This window comes from Melanostigma gelatinosum (assembly GCF_949748355.1).
Source record: "Melanostigma gelatinosum genome assembly, chromosome: 12".
Lineage (NCBI taxonomy): Eukaryota > Metazoa > Chordata > Actinopteri > Perciformes > Zoarcidae > Melanostigma > Melanostigma gelatinosum.
In genome coordinates, this window is record NC_136645.1 from 26,584,907 (window position 1) to 26,609,379 (window position 24,473).

The window sequence follows — 24,473 nt, forward strand, 5'->3', positions numbered from 1 at the left end:
TATTTCCTGATTCAACAGTGGCAGGAAGTCAAGAAATCGACGCGTCCGGTGTGAACGCACCTTTACTCATTTTGAATATCACTCTCCTTCACTGGGCAAAAGCGTTTCGCACATGCACACTTTTTATTTTGCTTATAACAGTAAGCACAAATAACACTGGAAAAGTTCCCACAGATCCCTGCTTTGATAATGTGTCAAAACCAGCTGGTACAACTCCTAGACATGAGACAGAGTATCTCTTGGTTACTTAGTCATTCTTTTAATTTTTTGAAAGTCTCCGTATTTCCCCTGCTGATGAATTTTATGCATTGGCGGTAGCAGCTTACAATCCGTGTTTGCCCTAGCTTGAAAGACATGGTCATGATGGCCATGCCGACAATAATGAAGAGTGAGGTAAGCATGAAGTACTTAGGGTGATTTGGCACAATGTCGCCAAAACCGATAGTAGTGAGTGTAATAAAGCAGAAGTAGTAGGGGTCAAAGCCCTTGAATTCATTTTCCCACAATGGCAAAATGAAACCGCCAAAAGAAATGTAGGCAATCATGATGAAAAGAATCAGTACAAAGGGTACATCCAGCATTTCCATTCCATCCCCTAACCCTGTGAAGTCCCAAATGGCAAATCCTTTGGGTGGTAGTGGCAGCCGGTCTAGCTCTGGGCAGGAGAGGGTCCTGAGCAGTGGGCTCTTTCTAAGTAAATTCTCCCTGGCGAGAATCTTCTCAAAGATCGCTTTGTTGTTTTGGAGTTGGATGGACTTTTGCCGTACATCTGCTTGGCTGTGAAGTACCTGCCGGATATCGAGGGGCACATGGATCACAACGTCATGGCTGTAAAAAAAGGTACCATCCTCCAGGGCCTGGTTGCTTGAGTCCCTTGCCGTCCTCTGAGCCTTCCACGGTGACCAGGTGTGGGAGCGGAGGATTTTGCAGAGGGTGTGAATGCGCATGTAGGCCCTGGACATCAGCATAGCAAGGAAGTCTCCTACATCGAGGATGACCAAAAGCATGAGAGGGATGCCCACCATGGCATACAAGACACACACCACCTTACCAGTCAAGGTAACGGGATAGATCTCCCCATACCCTGCAACAACAATAGAGAAAATGGGCACTTTAGTACTTTGAAACAGGTGCAATGGTAGGATCTGTGGATTAGCTCAAGTAGTGGTAAAACGACAATCATGGACATAATGTACACTAAATGTGTACTTCTAAAACCGAAAATCATATTTAAGGTTTAGATTAATGGACCGAGAAATATAAAACCATGGTCTTAATATATTTAATATGTTGTAATTCCATTTAAAATTCTAGAAAATATTCATCACCATTTTGTTGAAATAGTCTTTTTTTCATCATGTGTGGTCTGTAGATCAAGAGTTTACGCATACACATACAACTTTGGATGTTAAAGGCTGTGTTGGGATCTAAAGGAGCGTGTTTGGGTTATCAGCATTTAAGAAACTGAATTCTTGACATCAATAGAATTATTAATGTATGTAACAATTATTAATGATTATTAATAACAACGGGGCACCACCCTGCGAACAGGGACCAATAACCAAACGATAAAACTAAGTCTCATAATTAGTAGTCACTCATAATGTCAATAGTCTGCGTATGACTATACATTCAGTGACAGTGAAGGTTTTTAAGTTCGAGCACAGGCTACTACATACAGGTTCATCAAATACATATGCACAAGTAATCACAGACGACTGCTCCTTAAAGTATAACAGAGTTTATTAAATCAAAATAATAAATGATCAAATCAATTAATATTGCAACCAACAAACGTTATCATACATTTTATATGCCTAAACTAAAGAATGAATAAAATGGATGAGGGTGTATGTCTGTGTTTGTGTGTGTATGTGTGTGTGTGGGTCTGTGGGTGAAAAGGAAAGGGAGTCTTACGGCTATTGCTAAAGACTACAAAGATGGCGGCGTCGAGTGACGCGGGTCAAAAGGGGAGGGGCCTTAAGATACTACAACTAAACTACCACCAGATGGCGGAGTCGAGTGACTCGGGCAAAATGGCGGTGGGACTGCTGTATGTAATCACGTGTGCCGATGCACACACGTGTTGTGAGGCGATCGTTTGAACGGGGTTTCCCCAGGGGCAGAGATATGAGCTGTGTGTGTTACGTGAGAAGAGGAATAAAAGGGGAGAGAGGGGAATCAGAGTTTCTGTGTGCGATGTCGCGTTGTAGTGAAACTGAGGATCGCCGATCGTATCTCACACAAGTTGCCGTTGTCGCTTCGCGAACTGACGACACTTATGCCCGATAGTCGCGTTTCCACACTTCACTCACAGAATCGATTCAAGGAAATAGAGCAAGAACAAAAATGAAATCAAATAATCCCAAAAGCAACAGTCAAACAATTAATACACAATGCAACGGAGCTTCTCTGCTCCGTAAGGAGTTGCGCAATATCTCAATATCACGCGACAGTAACTTAAACACACAAAAACACGGGAATATCAACATATAAATGAATGGCCTGAATTAAACTCAAGTTAATTTAAGCTATGCTATGCCCAGACGCCATGAACTCTTACTTTGAGATGCTTCGGAGCAAGGGAAGAGTGTTCGTGGAAGAGTTGGTCCTTTTTCCTCGTCGGAAAAGGGGGGGGGGGCAGGCTGCTTGCAGCGCGGCTGGTAGCGGGCGCTGTGTGTCGCACGGCTTTTGCTGGTGCGGCTTCGGTCCGTTGCCGTGGCTCTGGAGCAAACGCAGACGTGATCAATCCTCACTGCAGGGAGGGTGATCTAACTTCGGCTGACGGCGTGGTCCGTGCGTCTTACCGGGAATCGTCGGTGAAGGATGAGGCTTGGTCGTCTTTCCTTCGCCGGAATGTGTGCACCAAAAGAAAAGCAAAAAGCGGAGAACGGATCGCTGAAGCGGATTCGTTATCGCGGGCTGAGTGGACCTTTACTCAGCATGGAACACTGTCGTTTCGACCAGCGAAATGGCTTGTGACCTGTCAGGGTTTGAGGAGGGGAGAAGGGCCGTTGCTTCCTCGTGGCCAGCGTCGCGCTGGCGGGGAAAGCTGGATCTTCTGTGGCCTAGACGGGGGGTCCGAGCGAAGAGAGCGTTGGGTGCTCCCTGTCTCAACCGAGGTCGAAGGGAAAAAGCAATGAGGTGTACTGCAGGCGGTTTTGTAGAACAGTGGTTGAACCACAGGGGTCCTGGGGTCTCTTGGCTCTCGGCCAATGAGATTGCAGCGGTGCATTCAGGTGACTTCAGGAACCATAGTTTTTTTTGGGGGGGGGGGGAAATTCACACCGTAGTGTGAAATTCCTTTGCTCTCATCAAACTACAAATCAGGATGAAACCTTTGCTTGAAAAAGTGAAGGCCTGATTCTCTTTGTCCACAGCACATGTTGAAGCCATATGGTCAGACCCCAACAGCTGTATATTAAGAAGTGGACAATGTCCCAGTGACGTCACCCATTAGTTTGTGGACTTTGGTTTTGAAGCCTCAAGTTTGACATTTTGTCCGTTGGACTCGAGTGGATGAAGTACAAATAAACTCTGAACAAGACATTTTTAGGCTACCAAAAATGTTACAATTAACTTTGTATGAACTAAAAACACACTGTGAAAGGGTTAAAGTTCCAAGACGAAAACACAGACAACTTTCAGACCAGACAAAGCCATTGTGGCGAGCTGTCAATCACAAGGTAACCATGGCCTAAAGCAGTGGTCACCAACCTTTTTAAGCCCAAGATCCCGACCTCTGCCTTGGTGACAGGGAAGATCTACCTATTGAGGCGTTGAGAGAAAAAGATTGTCCAGACCAGGGGCGTTTCTAGGATTCAAAGAAAGGGGGACGTAGCCCCAAGGGGAGTGCGGCCCATTTGGGGCCGCGGATATCCATTGTTTCAGACAGTTCATAGATTGGTTCAATCAGAAAGAGTGTGATTTTGCTCCATAGTTTTGCTTGTATATGATAACACAAGAGACAGAATTTCAGGGTCACAGTGAAATTTGACAACACAAATATAAACTTTTGTCAAATAAAGAGAGAAAAATAATTTTCCTGCTTGTAAAGGAAAGAGGGATAAACTAGCTTTCATATCCGCGTCACTCCCAAATCCTAATTCTTAAAGGGACTGCACACAATGGCTGGAGAATGGACCTGACAGTGTCAACTTTTGACTTGTTTACTTGTTTTATTATGAGCAGAAGGGAATAAGATGTTGATCAACATTTACATCTATTTTGTTGTCCGTGTAGTTTTTACATACCAGTGATATGTTATGCTAATTTGGACACTATCACTGAGATAAAGATGAACTAGTTCAGTGTCAAATATACCATTCAATGGAGAAAAAACGTGAATAACAAAAATAAAAGAACACATTTCAAGTACATCTTAATTATCGAATGATAAATATTGTATGATGGGCTGAAATGGAAGGCACCCAATGCATTCACTATAATCAAGTCAAACTACGATTACAATGTACAGAGAAAAACCCTATAGGACTAGATCCGGACAGGACTTTCCGCTTTGACATGATTTTAATCAGTCTGAAGTTGCTTTCGCGTTGCCTGTCGATTGTGCACACATATCTTCAGTTGCATGCCCTTATAAGGAGCTGGCGGGGCGTTTCTGCATGCAAATCCAGGTGCACGCGATTTTAAAAATCCTCATTCGGGGGAATGAGGAAGTGCACTTCGGCTGTCTAAGAACCCATTTTCAGGCGGAGATCTTTTCTGATGTTGGTCTTCCGAAGTCTGTAAGAAAACATTTCAGGACATGTTCGAGAATGAGGCCCAATGTGTTTCTGAATTTATTTTTATTTTATTTTGGAGAGTGACAGGGAAAGTCTCCGAGATCGACCGGTCGATCGCGATCGACGGGTTGGCGACCACTGGCCTAAAGCATACCTTGCTTTATTGTCTATTTAATCTAAATGGACCATAATTGACTAATCATGTTGAAGAAGACTTGAAACTGGAAATTAAGACCATAAACTCTGTTTGCAATGTTTACTGAGGTAATAAATCAAGTGAGAAGTATATTCATTTTCTCATAGACTTCTATACAATCTGAATTATTTTTGAAACAAGAGTCACCGCCCCCTGCTGGCCATATGAAAGAATGTATGTGTGTGTTTCGCATTGGCTTCACCTTTTAGACCCGGAGGTTGCAGGCTGGTTCAAGTTCAAATATTCAGTACAATCTAAATGTAGCTCAAGCGCAAGTTCAATCAGGAAGACACTCACTAGTAATCGCTGTCTTTCCTCTCCTTGTAAGTACTCTATCAGCTGATTGGGGGCGTGCACTGTGAAGTAACCAACCAGATTCGGCACACCGGGTCCTCAAGCCAATCATATCGTTGCTGTCAATCTTTAAATAGCGTTCTCCTCTCTGCTGCTGTCAGGTGTCATTTCAGCTAAGCAGATGCAAAGCGATACTATTTCCCTTACATTTTAAACAACTAGTTGTGCGTAACTGAGACAATGACGGATTCCGACTTTGATTGTGTCAGGAAGAGTCGGGTCTCAACATCGTGTTTAGCCGGAGCCGGCATTCAGCTCACCAGGTGGCCGGCGCAGGAGCACTCGCCCAGCGCGGCGCAGGAGCACTCGCCCAGCGCGGCGCAGGAGCACTCGCCCAGCGCGGCGCAGGAGCACTCGCCCATCGCGGCGCAGCGGCTCCCCTCAGACGAGCAAGAAGCCTCTTGGCTCGGCTAGTAGTTCGCGGTGGTGTCCTAGTAAGTCTAACAGTTACTCGCGATCAGTCGATCCATCGCTGGGCTCATCCGAGCTCCGCAGGCGACGTCCCGTACTCTCTCCACCAGCACTCCTGGCCTCCATTGCAGACAAAGCCGTCATTTCCACCGGGTAGCTCCATCCGCTCCATCCGCTCCATCGATACTGGTCTTCAATCTCTGGTAAACGATGCAGCTTCTGTTATACTGTTAACAGCGGTGCCACCAGCCGCCATGGTAAATCAGCTCCACGGGACAGTTCAAGGCAACGCAAGGCAAGTTATTTGTATAGCACATTTCAACAACAAGGTAATTCACAGTGCTTCACAAAAAACTATTAAAAGCATCAAAACGCAAGGCAAAAGAAAAGGAGATTTCAAAAACAATAATAAAAATAAAAAAACGGTATAAGAAATAAAATGCAGAAGTAAAATGCAGAAATGCAGGAAATTGATGAATATATGAATTGAATGTGGTTCAATTAAAGGCAGCAGCAAACAGAAAGGTCTTCAATCTTGATTTAAATGAGCTGAGGGTCTCAGCAGACCTGCAGCTTTCTGGGACTTTGTTCCAGATATGTGGAGCAGAAAAACTGAACGCTGCTTCTCCATGTTTAGTTCTGACTCTGGGAACAGAAAGTAGACCGGTCCCAGACGACCTGAGGGGTCGGGATGGTTCATAAGGTAGCAGCAGATCAGAGATGTATTTTGGCCCTAAACCATTCAGTGCTTTGTAAACCAACAGCAGGATTTTAAAGTCAATTCTTTGTTGGACAGGAAGCCAGTGCAAAGACCTCAGAACTGGAGTGATGTGATCCACCCTCCTGGTCTTAGTGAGGGCTCCTCGCTGTTGAAGCGGAGACTTTGTTTCCGCTCCGGGTCATTTTCCGGCGAATGAGGAAGTCATGGGGCTGACACACGTCTGGAGCTCCGGAGCATCGCTCTCATTTAATTAGTTGAAAGCACCTGTCCCAGTAGTGGACGTGGAGCGCATTCATGAGACTACAAATCATTATGAGCCGAAATAAACATAACTAAGCAGCAGCCCGCAAGTGATCACGGTTCGGTCATGCACCTCCGAATTCAATCTGGCACGGACGGTTCTCATGATCAATTGTATATCACAAATAGTGCACTGATAGAACACTATTGGAATGGCTGGGGAGTATAGGAGATGGGCCAATTATTTTGAGAGGCTTCAGAACAGCAGGGTTTTCATTTTGAGTAAAGCTTTGGCAGCCACATACAGTAGTTTACAGGATAGTTAACCTGTGTTTTGTATGATACATTTAATACTTTATTTTTTCCCTTACAGGGCTTGGCTAAGGCGATCAGTAGTTTATGAATATGAGGTTACAGATGACTACAATCCCTCCTCGGCATTGGGGAGGTAGGCCATGGCTTGTGTCAGCTATGCCAACGTTCTATGAGTAACACGCCTCTGTTATTCTTCACAGCCATGTTGGTGGTACGCCTCTGGTGTTTCAGAGAATGACAACGCATAGAGCAGGGTGTTCAAATGAACTTCAACAAGCCCAGTTTGAGAGAGGTTCCTCATGCAAAGGGCCGGAACATCACGGTCGGTCTAACGTGCGGGATGATTTAGTCCCATCTAAATTGAAGCAGCCTAACAGTTGTATCAATGTTGGTTGGTTCGTAGTCAACAGCTGATTATTAAATCAAGAAGTTGAAGGGATATGTCGTGTAAGTAAGGGATGCATTCATAGATTAAATTACATAACATAAGCTTTTAAGAACTTTCATCTTAAAAATATAAAGTACCTAATTTGAGTAAATTAAGGCAACTGTATCGTCATGCAGCTTTAAATTCAGTACAGTCAGGGTGAAGCGATGTAAATGTAAGTATTACATCGTACGTTGAAGAAGATTGTGTGCAGCAACATTATTTGTTGTTATTAAACATTTGGGTCAGCTCTATTCCTCTTGTGACATCATAGTTGGGCAGTGAAATCATGTGATAGGATTCTGATTATTGGGCTCATATCGGTGCCTCTATTATTTTGGATTGAGCGGGTGAGTTTGCTCAAAATGTTTTGCTTAGTGGCGCTTCACCTGGCTGCTTGGAATAATCATAATGGTCTCGGGACATATGAAACACACTGGGTTAAACTGCATGGGAGGAATGAACTTTTAGGAGTCTGTCCATAGTGGTTAAGGCTGATTTATAAATGTCCACATTCTGTGTTTGGGAGGCGGCCATGTGTAATGTCGTAACCCGGCTCCCAAGCTATGACAAATACGGAAGGACACGAGGCAGGATGGGATTTAAAGGTAGTTATGATACCATACTAAAAAGCGGCTACCAATGGTGAGGTGTGACAGTCAGTAACATCAGTAAGGTAACGAGAATGCATGCCTGTTGAAGTGTGGGGCATGGTCAGCGGAAGTAAAAGACCACATCTTTAAACGGGCAGCACTGGCAGAGAGGAGTTCAGGTGCACAGAAGGGCAATGGAGTAGGGCTGTTACTCCTCAGAGCTCCAGGACCAGGGGCTCTGCAGCCAGTAATCTGCCACAACGGCGCTATTGTGACTCCTGACGGGGACGGTTAAGTGGCAAAACCATACATGGACAGTTATACATAAAGTAGATCAGCTCCATTCAGGCTCATCTCCTAGGGACGCGCTTTTCCTCTCCTGCTCGTTGGACATGGCATCTTCTTTGGCCTAAGATGCACAATCTACCTTGATGTTGGGTGCTGCGCTGACCTGCGTATCAGGTCGCTGCGCGATCACTTGTATGGTGTAACAAGCTGCTGAGTTTCGCTGATTCACTAAAACGTCGCCATGGATGCAGCCCATCCGTGGGTTTTGGGGGATTCTGTTAAGGCCAGTGGTATGCTAGACTCAAAGGGTAACTCAAGCGCTTTAAAGCCTTAACAATGTGTACGGTAAGTCATGCATAATTCATGCGTCATGTTGACATTGTTTCTGGCATTGTGGCTCGTCATGCAATTTGTCTAATAGCATTATCTCATTCATGCAAAATGTATTATCTCTAGAGCTACCTCTCGCATGCTGTTGTTGAAGTGGATCTTCGCACATCATGGTATAAGGCCATTGCACTACAGTCTGTTGGACTCCCACTATTCTCGTCTAATGGGTACGTGACTTGGCTGGTAACTCATGGCCTAAACACTCCAAATGCGGAGGGCTTGGATAGACTCTACTATTCTTACTCCAGCTATACTCGGGGCACTCTTTTAGAATAGGGGCTGCTACTTCGGCAGCTAACTAAGGCATCTCTGCTACTACCCTACAACAATTGGGACGTTGGTCATCCTCTACCTTCACATCTTACATTCGGCCCGATCTCAACACCGTCCTCGATAATCAAAGATCATTGACGCCTTAAAATCCGGTAAGGAATGCATATAACTGGTGGTGGTGACATGTTTACATCGATTGGTGTATCGTTGGTAGGTCACATTCTTGGTATTGGTTCATAGCAGGGGATAGCATTATACCCTTCTTGAAATGTTCCGTATAGTAACACTAAGGTATGGTTCACATTATATTGTGCAAATGGATATCCTATCAGCACTGTATATTACTGTGCTCTGCATTTATCTTGCTCTATTCCTCTGGTGTGACTCGGCCGTTTTCTCCATCTGATTGGTCTAACACTGTTTCCCAATCTCCTGGTCTCACGTGACCTGGCTTATCGTGACTGTTTTCCTAGGTGAACGTGACCTGGTTTAATGTATCTGTGTTTCCTAGGTGACCGTGACCTGGCTTAACGTGTCTGTTTCCTGGTCCGACGGGACTGTTTTACTTTCCTAAAAGAAAAGGTGGGTCTGAGGTGCCCCGTTTCTAATTTCCTGGTCCGTATGATAAGAGACCCGTCCAGAGTTGACAAATTTCTAATTTCGCAGTCAGATATGACAAAATTTCTGTTTCGCGGTCCGAATGATGCGAGACCTGTCAAAGTATGACATACGTTCTAGTTTCCCGGGTGAGCTCACCCGGTCTGGTTGTCCTGAGGCAGTCAGACCCCAAACCTGTGGGGGCCGTAAAACCCCCAACCGTGCTGTTCTACGTTCTCTCTTGAACCCCCCTATTCAGCTCTTCGGTCTAAACGTGACCCATTACTATCCTACGCTGCGGTCTCAATATGACCCCACCTATCCTTGTCTGCGGTCTAGCTTGACCCTCACCTATCCAGTCCTGCGCTCGGACCCTCTGCAGGGCCGACCCCGCCATATGTTTCAGGATCTGTTGAAATCCTACCATACTCCCCTAGGGGCTATCTAGACCCGCCCTATCCTGTGTCTGCGGTCTTCCAGACCCCCGTATCCTAGTCTGCAGTCCGTCGTGACATTCCTCTATCCTTTGCTTTGACTCAACCGGTCATCTTACCTCTGGTCTAACCTCTACTTGTTCACATTCTACCCTTAGAGTTCTCTCATGACTAATTGTCTATTTTCTTAGGAAATTCACCACAGCAGTAAGGTATGAATGTCTGTATTTATTTTATTTATTTATTCATATAAATAAATGTCTTTTTGGGGATTAGGCCTGTTGGACCTCAGTATCCCTACCCTCGGTGATAGTACTTCAGGATGGAGTCCAATCGCCAAAGACTTTGCACTTTTGCATATTTGACGCTTGTATAATAAATCATTGTTAAACTTATGAAACAAGTCTCTCCTGATTGAAATGTAGCTCAAGCGCAAGTTCAATCAGGAAGACACTCACTAGTAATCGCTGTCTTTCCTCTCCTTGTAAGTACTCTATCAGCTGATTGGGGGCGTGCACTGTGAAGTAACCAACCAGATTCGGCACACCGGGTCCTCAAGCCAATCATATCGTTGCTGTCAATCTTTAAATAGCGTTCTCCTCTCTGCTGCTGTCAAGTGTCATTTCAGCTAAGCAGATGCAACCCTCCTCCACCCCAGTCACCTCCAGTCAGCATCACAGTCAGGCTCCTGATGCATCATCAGTGCAGCAACTCCTTTCATCACCACCACCAGTGTCTGGACTCCAGGGGGGATTAGGCCTGTTGGACCTCAGTATCCCTACCCTCGGTGATAGTACTTCAGGATGGAGTCCAATCGCCAAAGACTTTGCACTTTTGCATATTTGACGCTTGTATAATAAATCATTGTTAAACTTATGAAACAAGTCTCTCCTGATTGAAATAGTATTTTATCAATCTATTATCGATCTACAAGCACAAATAATGTTTTGTCTGTTAAGTATATAATTCTTGCAAACATGGTTGAGGGCGTAACTGCAATGGGCCCCCCTCACCAGAGGGCCCCATCTAAGCCTGGAGAGGACGGCCCAGAGTGACAGGTTCTCTAAAGCCCACAGCCACATTTCTTCCAAAGTATTCAACAGGGCAATGGACCGAACTCCACCCTGCCTGTACGCTTTACACTCACACACAAATTCATATTAAAACCATGTTCTTTTCTTTGGTGAGACAGGTTAGGGAACATATTAACAGCAGAGTTTCCATTGGTAAGTTTACTTGAACCAGGTATAGGCCACAGTCACACAGTGACAGTTGAGTGGGCCATGGCATGCAAATGAAACTGCCATCAAAGACAGAAGTTTAGTGTAAGCAGATATAATGTAGATATAAGGCAGGTTGAAGCTGCAGAGTATCTGCTCTTTGCTTGGGTGAGAGTAGGATGACAGGTTAAAGGTATGTTAGTCCAGGGTTAGAGAATGTTGTTGCCTGTTAGAGGTCTCAGAAGATGTATTATGTCTCAGCCTGATAACCCTGCATGGCCTCATGATGCATGCCAGTTAGGTCTTAAAATACACACCTTGCAATCAATCAAGAAATGCTACTTTTTCAAAAAAATGAACATTCATACAATGACACAATGTAAGACAGCAATGGAACTATTGGAGCCTTGTCTTAAACCCTAAATATGCAGACAATGAAGAGAAGGATAATGTTCCCAAATAACAGGACAACACAGAAGACAATTCCCCTCTAACCTCGAACAACCTCTAATAAGCTTTTTGTGGTGATGCAAAAAGCATTCTCCTCTGAGAGTGCCCTCTCTCCAGCGAGTTGTGGGCTAAGCCGCTAGGCCATTAGTTGGCTTCCCTTCACCACTTATCATGTATCTGAAAGTAACAGACAAACTAATGTATCTTCACAAGGTTCTTACGCATCAAAGTTCTCATGAAAAAAGATAGCTCCAGAAAGATAATAATTTAGTTGACAAATTATATTAAACATAAGGAAGATAATTTACAAATGGATCACTGATAACTGAAACTAATATTAGCAAAAGGAAACTTTTTTCTTAAAATTCTTAAGATACATTGTTAGCTCATGGTGATTCCAAGCTAATACAACAGCCTGTCTGTGAGACTGCACTTAAACATAGTGGGATCTTGAGCTAAATACTATCATGCTGATGTTTGCATTACGTTCATCTTGAGGGGGACATGAATATCTGTACACAATTTCCCGACAATCCATCAAACATCAAAGCCCCATCTGGGCTTGCTATTGGGAATTGAAACAGTTGTGAACTCTTTAGACACAGACATGCGGATGTGTTTCTTTGTGCTTTATAATGTAACTGTCGTGAAATAATCCGAAAATAACGTTTTGTTCTTCTGATTCCCAGCTTTGTTTCTCACTAACGTCGGCCCATCTAGTCATTCACGATACACCACGCTCGGCCACATCTGAGCTCTCTCTATCTCTCTCCATTGCTCGTTGAGCCGGAGAGGACGAGCAATCCAGCAACCAACAATGGGCCGAATGAAAGAACATTTTCACATTTTTATCTTAGCTTTCTTTTACTCAGTGGTGGGCCGTCAGGGCCAGCTAAGCCTTCTCTGCTGGCCTAAACAGAATCATAAAGTTATCGCTATTTTATAATTTAATAATTTTTCACAAATACACGACTGTGTTATAATTTTTTTTCCCATTATCTTATTTTTTCATTGCACAGCTCCTGTCTTCCTCAGTTGCTCTGCTTCCAGCCTGCAACGCTGCTTCCAGTGCAGCTTGTTTTAAAGAGAGATTTTATCCAATCAGATTCAGCCCCTATGTCTCTATGTAAGGAGAGAGGCCCGATGCCCAGTAGAGAGCCTTTGCAGTTTAAGTAAATGGGGACGATATCGTTGATTGTCATATTCAACCAATCAGATCTTTAGTTTGACATGTTGGGCGTATTCTTTGACGTGCCACTGCTACCCAGGTAGCCTGCTAAGTACGTCCGCATTAACGTGATCCGTGATTGGTCAGTGGACCAGCGTGACGGAAAGCTAGCTAGCAGATCTTAGTGTTTAGTAAGAGTTCAGGTTGAAACATATGTAAGAGAAGTTATGACATTTTTAGCGTTTTGCTTGGTGTAGATTCTTCTTCTTTTTTACCTAGCTTTGTTTTTGTTTTTTTTGGGTGTTACTGACTTTGTTAACAAAGAAAGGAGGATGGACTTTGTCTTTAAGTGAAGGCAGCAGTAAGTGAACTGCTTTAGTTTTTTTTTACATCTGCAGTAGCATTACTACTGTGTTCATTTGTCTATCATGCCGTTTCATGAATAATATGAATGGCTCGTGCTCTAGCGCTGCAGTGTTGCTGGGTTGATTTGTTGCTTTGTTGTCATATAAATATACGGTATGTGACTGGTTCTTGTGAGTTTGTCTTGTCATTGTGTTAATTACATTGATTCTGACTTGTCCGTTAATGACGAAGCATCCCGTCATCGCGGGGTTAGGGTCGGACATTTGATTCTCTGTTTGGGCTGTTGTTTTCTTTTACAAAGCAAGAATGATGGTCTGGAGAAATGGGGGTTGTGTGGCGATTGCGTTAGCCCTGTTTGAATCAGTAGCTGCTGTTGTTTCCCCGCTAAGCTAGTTTAGCGTAGCCTCCCTGAAGACACGTGCGGTGCTTCAGCTGTTTTTTGTTATTGTTTCACTTTCACTGGTAAACCTGTGTTTGATGTCACATTGCTATGAATTGTGGGTAATTCCCTCAGACAAAGTCTGCAGAAATGCAGACTTAAGGTAAGGATTCATTAAGGGCTCAAAATGTCTGCGAGAGACTCAAACACTCGATGATTTGACAAGTGGCACAGCCCTAAACCCTCACAAACTTTGTGGGAATGCATCAGCATCAAAGTGCGTGAGTCTGTGAGTGTGGAGATTGGGATTGGGCCAATCACTGGGCGTTGATCGATAATCAAGGCTGCTGTTGCTTGTTTTCTTCCGGTGGCGTTTGAATAATACTAGTGCATTTGGAAAATGCAGAAGCTTAAATTGTGGGAAATATAATGTTTTCGGTGGAGCCACTGCGCTCAACCTGGCAACCGACCCAACATAACAGACAACGTGCTGCCTGACACGCCCACTACGGAAGAAAAACATTGTACTCTGCTGAGGCGCGTGTGTTCTGGGAGCCTATGCTAAACTAGCTTAGCAGGAAACCAACAGCAGCACACACGCTACAAACTCTCCCTGCAGCGTTTAGCTGTTCCTACTGATTCAAACAGGGCTAAAGCAATCGTCAAACAATCCCCATTTCTCCAAACCATAAGTCCTACTTTGTAAAATAAAACAGATGAACATGCGCATGACGGGATGCTTCGTCATTATCGGACATTGCATAAAGTCAAAATCAATGTAATTAACACAATGACAAGAACAAACTCACAAGAGCCAATCACATATATTTATATGACAACAAAGCATGACAAATCAATCCAGCAACACTGCAACGCAAGAGCACGTATTCCACCCCACACTGAAGAGCACGAGCCATTCAAATATTACTCACATCAGAGGGAACAATATTAACCATATCATAAAAATGACACCATAGACAAATGAACACAGTAGTAACGCTACTGCAGATGTAAAAACACAAAAGGACTTCACTGGCCAAAGCACCAAATCTGCTGTTCACTTCAAGACAAAGTCCATCCTCCTTTCTTTGATTACAAAGAGTTTAATGACGCGGTTGTACAGAACATCCGTGAGTTTCAGTTACAGCCAGAGATCCTCCTGCGAATGTGTTCGTTGAGTTGTAGATCCACTCGGGTCTCAGCAAAGGTTTTCAAAAGCACCGTAGCTTGTAAGTGTGCTGTAATGGTGTCTTGTTGCTGCCTTGGGTAGCAAATCTAGCGTAGCTCCAAAAACCAAGACGCTCAGCAAATAAAACACATTGCCAGCCATAAAATGTGCGACGCTTCTCCGACGCTGTTATCCAGGAATACCGTTCGTACAAATCCTTTTCCTGGCTGGGTCAGGGCTGCAAGCTGTGGGGTTGGCCGACCCATTCTTACCATGTCCGTTTCCAGAAAGGCGTTGCCAGTAACTCACAAATCCGTTTCTCCTCCTCTTTCAGCCATTGAGTGTTAAAAAAATAAAGCTACACCAAGCAAAATGCTAAAAATGTCATGTCGATATCATAACTCCTTACATATCTTTGAACTTGAACTCTTACTACTACTAACTTCTGCTAGCTAGCTTCAGCTTCACAACAGTGGCGCTAGCCCAATGACCAATCACACCGCACGTTAATGCTGAGCTGCACGTTAATGCTGACGTACTTGTAGGCCACCTAGCAGGCTCTGGCACGTCAACGAATACGCCCAACATGTCATACAAAAAATCTGATTGGTTGAACACCATGACAATCAACAATATCGTCCCCATTTACTTAAACTGCAAAGTCTACCTAGAGGGCCTCGGGCCTCTCTTCTTACCTAGAGACATAGAGGTGAAATCTGATTGGATATAAGCTCTACTTAAAACAAGCTGCACTGGAAGCAGAGCAACTGAGGAAGACAGTAGCTGTGCAATGAGATAATAAGCTAATGGGGAAAATAATTTGAACTAGAAAATGCATTTCCTGCTGAAAATGCATTGGAATGCTGAAAGCTGAAATTAATTGTGAAAAAATTGCTGAAAATTAAGAAATGGGAGACTATCTGTCTGAAAAATGTTGAAGCCCGAAAGCATTTAAACTGCACTGCTGAAAAACCTTCTAGTTGAAATGTCTAACTATGGTGTCTGTAGCTGAAAGTATGAGGAAGAAGGCTTTGAAAGTTGAAGTATAACAGGATTTGAAGATTTTCTCCATAGAGATCCCATTCAAAAGAAAATTGCAAAAAGCTGAATTCAAAAAGTTTAAAGATTACAAATATGAAAAGTCAAAGCACCCCTCTCCTGAAAGAGCTGAACATTTTGATATTTGAACAATTTCTGTAGCTTAAACAAATTTCAGAAGTAGTGATATTTGTAGTAATAGTCGTAGAAGTTGTTGTTGAAGTAGAAGTGTTATTAGTAGTAGAAGTATTAGTAGCATTAGAATAAGTAGTAGTAGTAGCAGTAGTGATATTTGTAATAGTAGTAGTATAACTCATAGTTGTAGGTGAAGTATCATTAGTAGTAGAAGTATTAGTATTTAGAAGTATTAGTATTTAGAAGAAGTAGTAGCCTAGTATCAGTAGTAGTAGTAATAGCTGTAGTAGTGGTCGTAGTATTTAATATAACAGCAGTAGTAGTCGTAGTAGGAGTAAAAGTAATGGCAGTATTTAAAGTAGCAGTAGTAGTAGTACTAGTAGCAGTCGTACTAATAGTTGTAGTAGTATTAGTACTGGTAGTAGTATGAATAGCAGTAGTAGCAGTTGTAGTATAAGTAATAGTAGTTGTGGTAGTAATAGCAGCAGTTGTAATAATAATATTGATGGTAGCAGTAATAGCACTAGTAACAGTAGCAACAGCAAAAGTTGTAGTAGAAGTAGTAGCAGCAGTAGTAGTAGTAATACTAGAAATATTAGCAGCAGTAGTAGTTGTCGCAGTATTAGTAAGAGTATTCATGATTTCAACAAAAAAGCCTAATTTTGAGCTTAATGTTTACATACAGTTAATCCATGGGGCTTTTATTTTGAAAGGGTGGGGCTGGGTGGGGGAGGGAGGGGGAGAGGAGACATAATCATAATGTTTGACACACATAAACAGAGGTTATTAAATGACAGGCTTCATCACAAGCAGTTCAGTTAGGATTCATTCTGTGGGGCTTTTATTTTAAAATGGCGTGTGTGTGTGGGGAAAGACCTCTAAAGATCCCTAAGACCTGAATGACTGTATGAGAGAGGCACACAGGGAGATAGAGGGAGAGGAGTGTATGTGCGTGTGAGTCTGTTTATCAACATCACTAATTGGCTCAATCGTGAACACCTGTGTGCCTGAAGCCATTTGAAAATATTCTCCATAGCGATCCCATTGAAAATAAAAAGCTTAATAATTCAAAAAGTTTAAAGGTTAGAAATATGAAAAGTCATAGCACCCCTCTGGTGAAAGAGCTGAACATTTTAATAGTTTAACGGTTTCTGTAGCTTAAAATATGAAGGAGAAGAAGAGGTGGGACGAAAGAAATAGAAGTTGAATAAATTGAATGTAATTGTTGGAATGCTTAACAGCATTCCAACAATTACAAGTAAAAATTACCTAAAAAGTAACTTGCATTTAATTTCAGTGGGAACAGTGTTGTTGGTCACCCTTTTTAACCAGTGCGTCAACGTTTGGTGTCAGTTTGGTTGTGGCAATTCTCAGAACAGATCTGAGGTGTTCATCAGTTAACTGGGATCTTACACCGTATTGTTTTATTGCATAAATGCATATTTTATCATGCACTTACTTATGAAGCAGTCATTTTTGACACAGAGTTTTTAGTGTACAGGTTAATGACTGTGGTCTTTTTAGCAGCTTGATTCTTTGAAGGGATCATACAAATATTTAACTGTCACATCGAACATTATCAGAGCTCTGCTCTGTAAAGTCTTTCCTTGTCTCTCCTCCCTGTGTCACGGTGTGGGTACATCTCACTGGCGTCAGGAAACGTATCAGAATACCCTTATTTTATTGGTTAAACTGCATCACGTGACGTGATTTACAACGCATTGGTCGGTGTTTTTCCTGCACAGCTGAACAAAGTGCCGTAAATGCTGGAAAGGAGCGTGAATAACTCCGCTGCATAAAGCAAAGGCCACTGAAAACGGGTCCGCGACGAACCACCAGTTGAGAATCACTGGTCTGCAGGATCTTGACGAGCGGTGAACAGCTGTTTGTGTGGCGTGTCTTCCGTCTCTTCCCGTTTCCTTCGCCTACATTCCCCTGGGTCCTAAGCCCCTCCCTGTACAGCTTGTTATCACCCTCTTTGCACCAACGCCCAGCGTGCAGTTCGGCGGTGAAATTTTATAAATGTACAATTATTAGTGTTACAAATAGTTTCTGTGTCACAGACTGTTGTGTGCTGTGGTATTTTTCTCTGTTAAAGAGCGTTAGTGGTGGGTTGGTAATTGTTGTGTTATAAAGTTATGACCATGAATAGAGTTCCCTCTCAATACATATAAGACAACTAGCGCTGACAGCAGCAAAGAATACATTTAGCTGCCTGTTGAAAGCAGACAGCAGTTGTTTCGGCTATGCACCGGTATAATGGTGTGTGAAGAATTCATATCATAAAAACCGGTATACTGCCCAGCCCTAGTCTTTATTATACTTTGGGCAATTTTGTACCAATATCTGATGGGCCGGATTAAAAGGCCCAACGGGCCTATGCCTGCTTTAGGGGTACTTTTCTTTTTTCAAATGCATTCATTACCTGACAGCATTGTCACGGTTTTGAATTAATTATTTAGCTCGGGAATAAATATTAAACAACACAAGTTCGATACAAGAGTCTTAGATACGGCTATATTGTTAAGAAAACAAGAGCGAGACAGACAGTTGTCCGTGTGAGAGAGACCATGAAAATGAAATAATGAAATGGGACTAAAACCAAAATTGAACTGAACCCAATTAATGTGTTCATCTCTTTAATTTTGCAGCTGGTGAAGGTGAAACTGCTGGGTGGCTTAACCTATAATATATTATGTAGCTCAAACGCAAGTTCAGTCAGGAAGACACTCACTCCTATTCCCTGTCTCTCCTCTCCTTATATTCACTCTATCAGCTGATTGGGAGTGTGCACTTTTAAGTAACCAACCAGATTCGTCACACAGTTTCCTTCAGCCAATCAGATCGTTGCTGTCAAACTTTAACGTGTTCTCCTCTCTGCTGCTGTCAGTTGTCATTTCAGCATTAAGCAAGATGCGACCCGCCTCCACCCCAGTCACCTTCAGTCAGCATCACAGTCAGGCTCCTGATTCATCATCAGATGGCAACAACTCCTTTCACCACCACCACCAGTGTCTGGACTCCCGGGGGGATTAGGCCTATCCATACCCTCGGTGATAGTACTTCAGCATGGAGTCCAATCGCCAAAGACTTTGCGCTTTTCATTTTTGATGCATGTATAATACATCATTGTTAAATTATAAAACAAGTCTCTCCTGATTGAAGTATATTGATACAATATATATATATGGCATATATATAAGTAAAGTAACTAAAGCTTTAAAGTATGTAATATTACATTTTATATTCATATAATGAGTTAATGTACTTAGTTTCATTCTGTTTCCCCACAGACTATCAGATTTTATGCCGTTAGAAATATGTGAATAATGTATAACATACGCACGGGTTGTGTTTGTGGACTTCAGCTCAGCGTTCAACACCATCATCCCGGAAATACTTCAACCCAAACTCTCCCAGCTCACTGTGCCAGCCTCCACCTGTCAGTGGATCACAAACTTCCTGACAGACAGGACACAGCAGGTGAGGCTGGGAAAAATCACATCCATCACCCGGACTATCAGCACTGGCGCCCCTCAGGGATGTGTGCTCGCCCCACTGCTCTACTCCCTCTACACCAGTCTTTCTCAAACTGTGGGGCGCGCCCATCTAGTGGGGCGCAGTGGTATTACAGGTGGGGCGCAGCGGGAAATGCAGAATGTTTTTATTTCAAGAACTTTATTGAGAACTTCACATATTACAAAAGTACAAAGTACACGGACATAAAACGAAGTCATTCATAAATACATGCCGAAATGCCTGTACTTTCATGTAAATGTTTACGTTACGCCGTTAACAGGTTACGCTTGTGTCCAAGATCCTTGGCGACTCACATGTGTAGCTTAGAGTGCTTCCCTTCGCCACATCCTACCTCTGTGAGATTGGCTTTTCTGCTGTTGCCTCTCAAAACAAAATACAGATCTAAGCTTAACATTGAGCATGAATTGAGAGTGGCCGTATCAAGTCTGCAACCCCATTCTAAAAAGATTTGTAGTGTATTGTTTGCCAAATATTAGTTATTTTTTGCACAGGTAGAACTTTATTTGCATTGTTCTAGCAAAGTGATTGCACATTGTTTTTGTTTTTGTCTGATGGAGAAATCTGGTTTACTTGAAAGTGATTGCAATTTTCTTTATTCTATTATTTGAAAAAGCACAGATGGAGGAGTCACAAAATGTTATTTCAATAAAAGTTCAACATGGACCATTTTGTTACAATTTTGTTGGGGCGGTGGGGCATAAACATTTTTCTTCCTCCAAAGTGGGGCGTGACAGAAAAAGTTTGAGAACCACTGCTCTACACAAACGACTGCACCTCAGAGGACCCAACTGTTAAACTCCTGAAGTTCGCAGACGACACAACAGTCATCGGCCTCATCAGGGACGGTGATGAGTCTCTGCGTGCAGAGGGGAGGTTGAACAGCTGGTCCTCTGGTGTGGTCAGAACAACCTGGAGCTGAACAAGCTCAAAACTGTGGAGATGACAGTGGACTTCAGTGGACAAATAAATTAACATCGCTAGCTAAGACCTTCTAGCGAAGACCACCTGTACTCAGCTACTGTATCAAAGTAGTAATGAAATTGTATTGAATTGTTAACTGGTTACACATGCAGCCACATATAATTTCCCCTCCCTGCAGGGCACAGACCGCTGAGACCTTCCTGGGTCTTTGGCTGAAAGAAGATCCCTGCAATGATGTCATGAATGAGGGGCCGACTGGCGATGCCCCTGTGCCACCATATATGGAGATCGATTGCAATTGTTTATCTATCCACCAGGTAGAGCAGTGATTATCGAAGCTGAAGCTGTACTGCAGCCTGAAATCAGCTGTTTTCATCATCTTTGATGTGTGTGAGGGATGTGCCTCCCACACAGAGCAGAGGCGACTTTAAATGATTATCACTATATTATAATCACATCATGATGATCAGGTCATGCAAATACTATGCTAAAGCTTTTTGTAAAACACCAATACAGCCAGTTAATTCGAGATTGAGGTAGCGAGACGCTTGACGGAGACAGCCTTCAATTTACTCATTATACCATCTATTCTGTATGAAAGCTCTAAGAGATGCGTTATTCAACAGAATTAGCCTCCATGAAAAGAAAAGCAATAGCCAACAGGAGGGAAAATAATAATACATGGTGAGAAATAACTGCGTGTGAGGAAATCAACTGATCACATTTCATGTGTATGAGGGAGTGTGCTTCCCACACAGACCTTTAATGATTATTATCATATCATAGTGGTCAGGTCATGAAAATATTACTATCCTGGAGCCTTCTTTCCCGAGTTGGTCAGGTTAGACTCAGTGATTCTCAAGCACAGGGTCATGGCAGTCTACTGGTCTCTGCTCCTTACTGAGCCCAACCAATTCAATAGCAAGTCTCCCTGGCCTCTCTGAGCGTCAGAGGGTGTTTTAAGTCACTGATGCGACGCAGACCACGAGGGTGTGTTAACTGCACCGTATGCATGCAGAAGGCAAAAAATGTTAGGTCATAAAATCTGTCAGAAAACCAGCCGGTAGAGAGTGGAAAGAGAGGGAGCAAGACATTATAGGGTGGCTGATCCTATAATAATATGTTATATATCAACACAAAATACAAATAAGTAAAAAAACGTGGAACTAAAGCTTTAAAATATGTAATATTTATATTATTATATTTTATATTCATATAATGAGTAAATGTACTTAGTTTCATTCCACCACAGACAATCAGACTTTATGCTGTTGGAAATATGTGAATACTAACTATTGACAACTGAAGGGCGACAAACATTATCGAGGTTCCAAATGCTGTACGTCTGAGAAACATACAGCGCAGGCCATGGCCTAAATAAAGAAACATGATTCTTTAGTGTACTTCATTCGGTTTTAGGGTGTTTGTGAAGGTGGCCACATTTAATGGTGACACCAAAAGCTTGAGCCAATATATTAGAGCAAGTTGAAATACCTAACCATGATGACTTCACTAGGACACCATCAGGGTTACTTTCTGCCTCAGAGCCACAGGAGATATCACTTTCACAGGCAATCGTCATTTGAGGAGAAATATATCATATACGCATACATAACTTGCAGTAGCTATGACAATCATGTTGACTTACCAACTGTTGTGAATACAGTGCAGCAGAAGAACATAGAGCCAAAAAAATCCCATCTGTCAGGTCTCTGAAACCATATGGACTTGAACTCACGCATCTTAGTCTCCACTTCCTCCACTATGTCTGGAGGTGTGGAGGAGGCGTTTTCTGAAGCAAGAGAAATATTAAGATGTTCAGTCTAGAGCAAATTATGTGCTTCATGCATGCCTAGGTCCAAAATCATTCTAGAATGGGAAGACAACATAAGAAACAGCCACATATTTAATCAGTAATCATCAAAAAGTCCATTGATGTTATAGGTTAGTTTTAAAAGTTTGGTTGCCCAGTGTTATCAGATATTTGTGGTCACTTACTGGAGAGGTTCTGGACGGTACTGACAATCTGACGAAGGAAGTCATGGTATTCGTCCGGTGAATATAACTCGCTCTTTCCCTCAATGTGCTCGAACATGAGCGCACCCAGCGCTGCGTATGCAACCAGGGACAGACACAGCAGGAGGTGAGGAAAGAGCCTCCAGAAACGCCCTGCGCATTTTCTGGACTCGGCTTTAGCGCTGATTCCTCTCTTCACTGCCACTGACATCGTCTTCTTATTCCTCCTCCAGATGCACCGCAGTCCTTTCAGTCCGTGTGGAGAGCGGCTGTGCGTCCGGCAGCTTGGCTTTATGTTCCAGTACTGTGCGCAGAGGCTGCTGAGGCAGTGGACAGCACACCATCCATACATGCATTTCAATCACTGCGATGAAGCCTCCGGGGAGTGCGTTATTGACTCAAGTCCATTATTACATCCTCTGACTGAGCCTGACAAACATTTACACCCCCAGCGTCATTAGACCACGCTTATTGTGATACGTTTTTTGTTTTTTGTTAACACTAAACTGAAATACAGCTGCATCCATAACCTAGACATTCTTATTACAAATATAGCAGTCAAGTCAACAAAAGTAAAATGGATTTTATTATATACTAAAATCCATACAATTCCTTATGTTTTACTTTTGTTGGCTTCTCATTGAGGTACATCAACTTACATCATTCTTCCAGTTTATTCCATCCATCCAACACCCTGATTGATAGCCAGTAGTGGAAAAAGCCCAATCAATTCCTTTACAATTAGTAAAGGACTAATAGTCTACAACCATGAAAAATAATATGCCTTAATTCAGCTTGATCCATTTTTCTTATGAAGTCCCACTCTCTGCAACAGCAATTATGTCCCTTTAATCTCTCAAAACAAATAGTCTTGCCCTTTTCAATTAAGCACCAGGGACAACAGGTGCTGCAGGATTTCTATATTTAGTGAACCATGTGAGGACCAACTGTGGGTCAGAGAACAACTGGGTCCCTTTATGTAAATATTTTGAGACCATTGAATGTGCCGAGGCATTCTAGTTGAGATGCTACTAGCTACTTTTAAGTTCTATCTGACAATTGGTAAAGTCACCCAGTTTATTGTGAAGGGAATCACACTGAGTTTATTAAATATTCATCTGTAGGAGGTGGACTTAGGAGGTGGAATTTCTGCAAAGGCCATTTATCATTTTGGCTTGATTTTGTGGTCTGACACTACATTATGAGTTTAATGATGGAGGGAACTGGCACTTTTTCAATGGGACACTGGCCCAACCCATTAGAGGGTGTGATCTAACCACAGCTACAACAATCACCATAATTGAACCAACACTCTCTGATTTATTCAGTGGTGGGCCGTCAGGGCCTGCAAGGCCTGCTGCCATAAACAGAATCACAAAGTTATAGCTATTTTATAATTTAATATTTTTTCTTAAATACACAACATGTATTATAAATTATAAACATATTTTCCCCATTATCTTATGTTCTCATTGCACAGCTACTGTCTTCCCCAGTTGCTCTGCTTCCAGTGCAGCTTGTTTTAAGTAGAGCTTTTATCCAATCAGATCTCACCTCTGCCTCTAGGTAAGAAGAGAGGCCAGAGGCCTGCAGACTCACAAGTGAATCCATGTGCAGTTTAAGTGAACGGGGACGATATTGTTGATTGTCATTGTGTTCAACAATCAGATCTTTAGTTTGACATGTTGGGCGTATTCTTTGACAGGCCTCTCCAGACAGAAGTAGAGTCACTTGCTGAGAGCTGGTGTTGCAGTTTCTCAGAGTACAGACGTTTAGCGGTCCTCACCGCCTTGCTAAACCTGTATTTTGCCTCTTGTATTAGTCCTTGTCCCCACTCCTAAATGGCTGATCCTTGTGCAGTCATAGCTGTCTGAGCTCCGCTGTAAACCAGGGTTTGTCATTGTTGTAACTCACCCTGGTGCTTGAAAAGCTGTAAACACTGAGGGACTGTGATCGTGATCTGGAAAACATATTCACTCTTGTTTATATGTATTTGCATGATTTTGTGTGTGATGTTGTTCGATGCTAAAGAATTTCCACATGGATCTGCAGCCACCCAGGCGCTCCATGTTAGACACAGCACTGATT

General features: G+C 42.8%; 1 protein-coding gene across 1 annotated transcript; it reads right to left on the reverse strand.

Annotated features, from left to right (window-relative positions):
• Positions 1–251: 251 nt before the first annotated feature.
• kcnk18 (potassium channel, subfamily K, member 18) lies at positions 252–22,596 on the reverse strand (the record flags this gene model as incomplete). The annotated part of the gene is made up of 3 exons (XM_079280660.1): positions 252–1,084; positions 22,018–22,161; positions 22,368–22,596. The coding sequence occupies 3 exons, from the start codon at positions 22,594–22,596 to the stop codon at positions 252–254; spliced, it is 1,206 nt and encodes a 401-aa protein (XP_079136786.1).
• Positions 22,597–24,473: the final 1,877 nt, after the last annotated feature.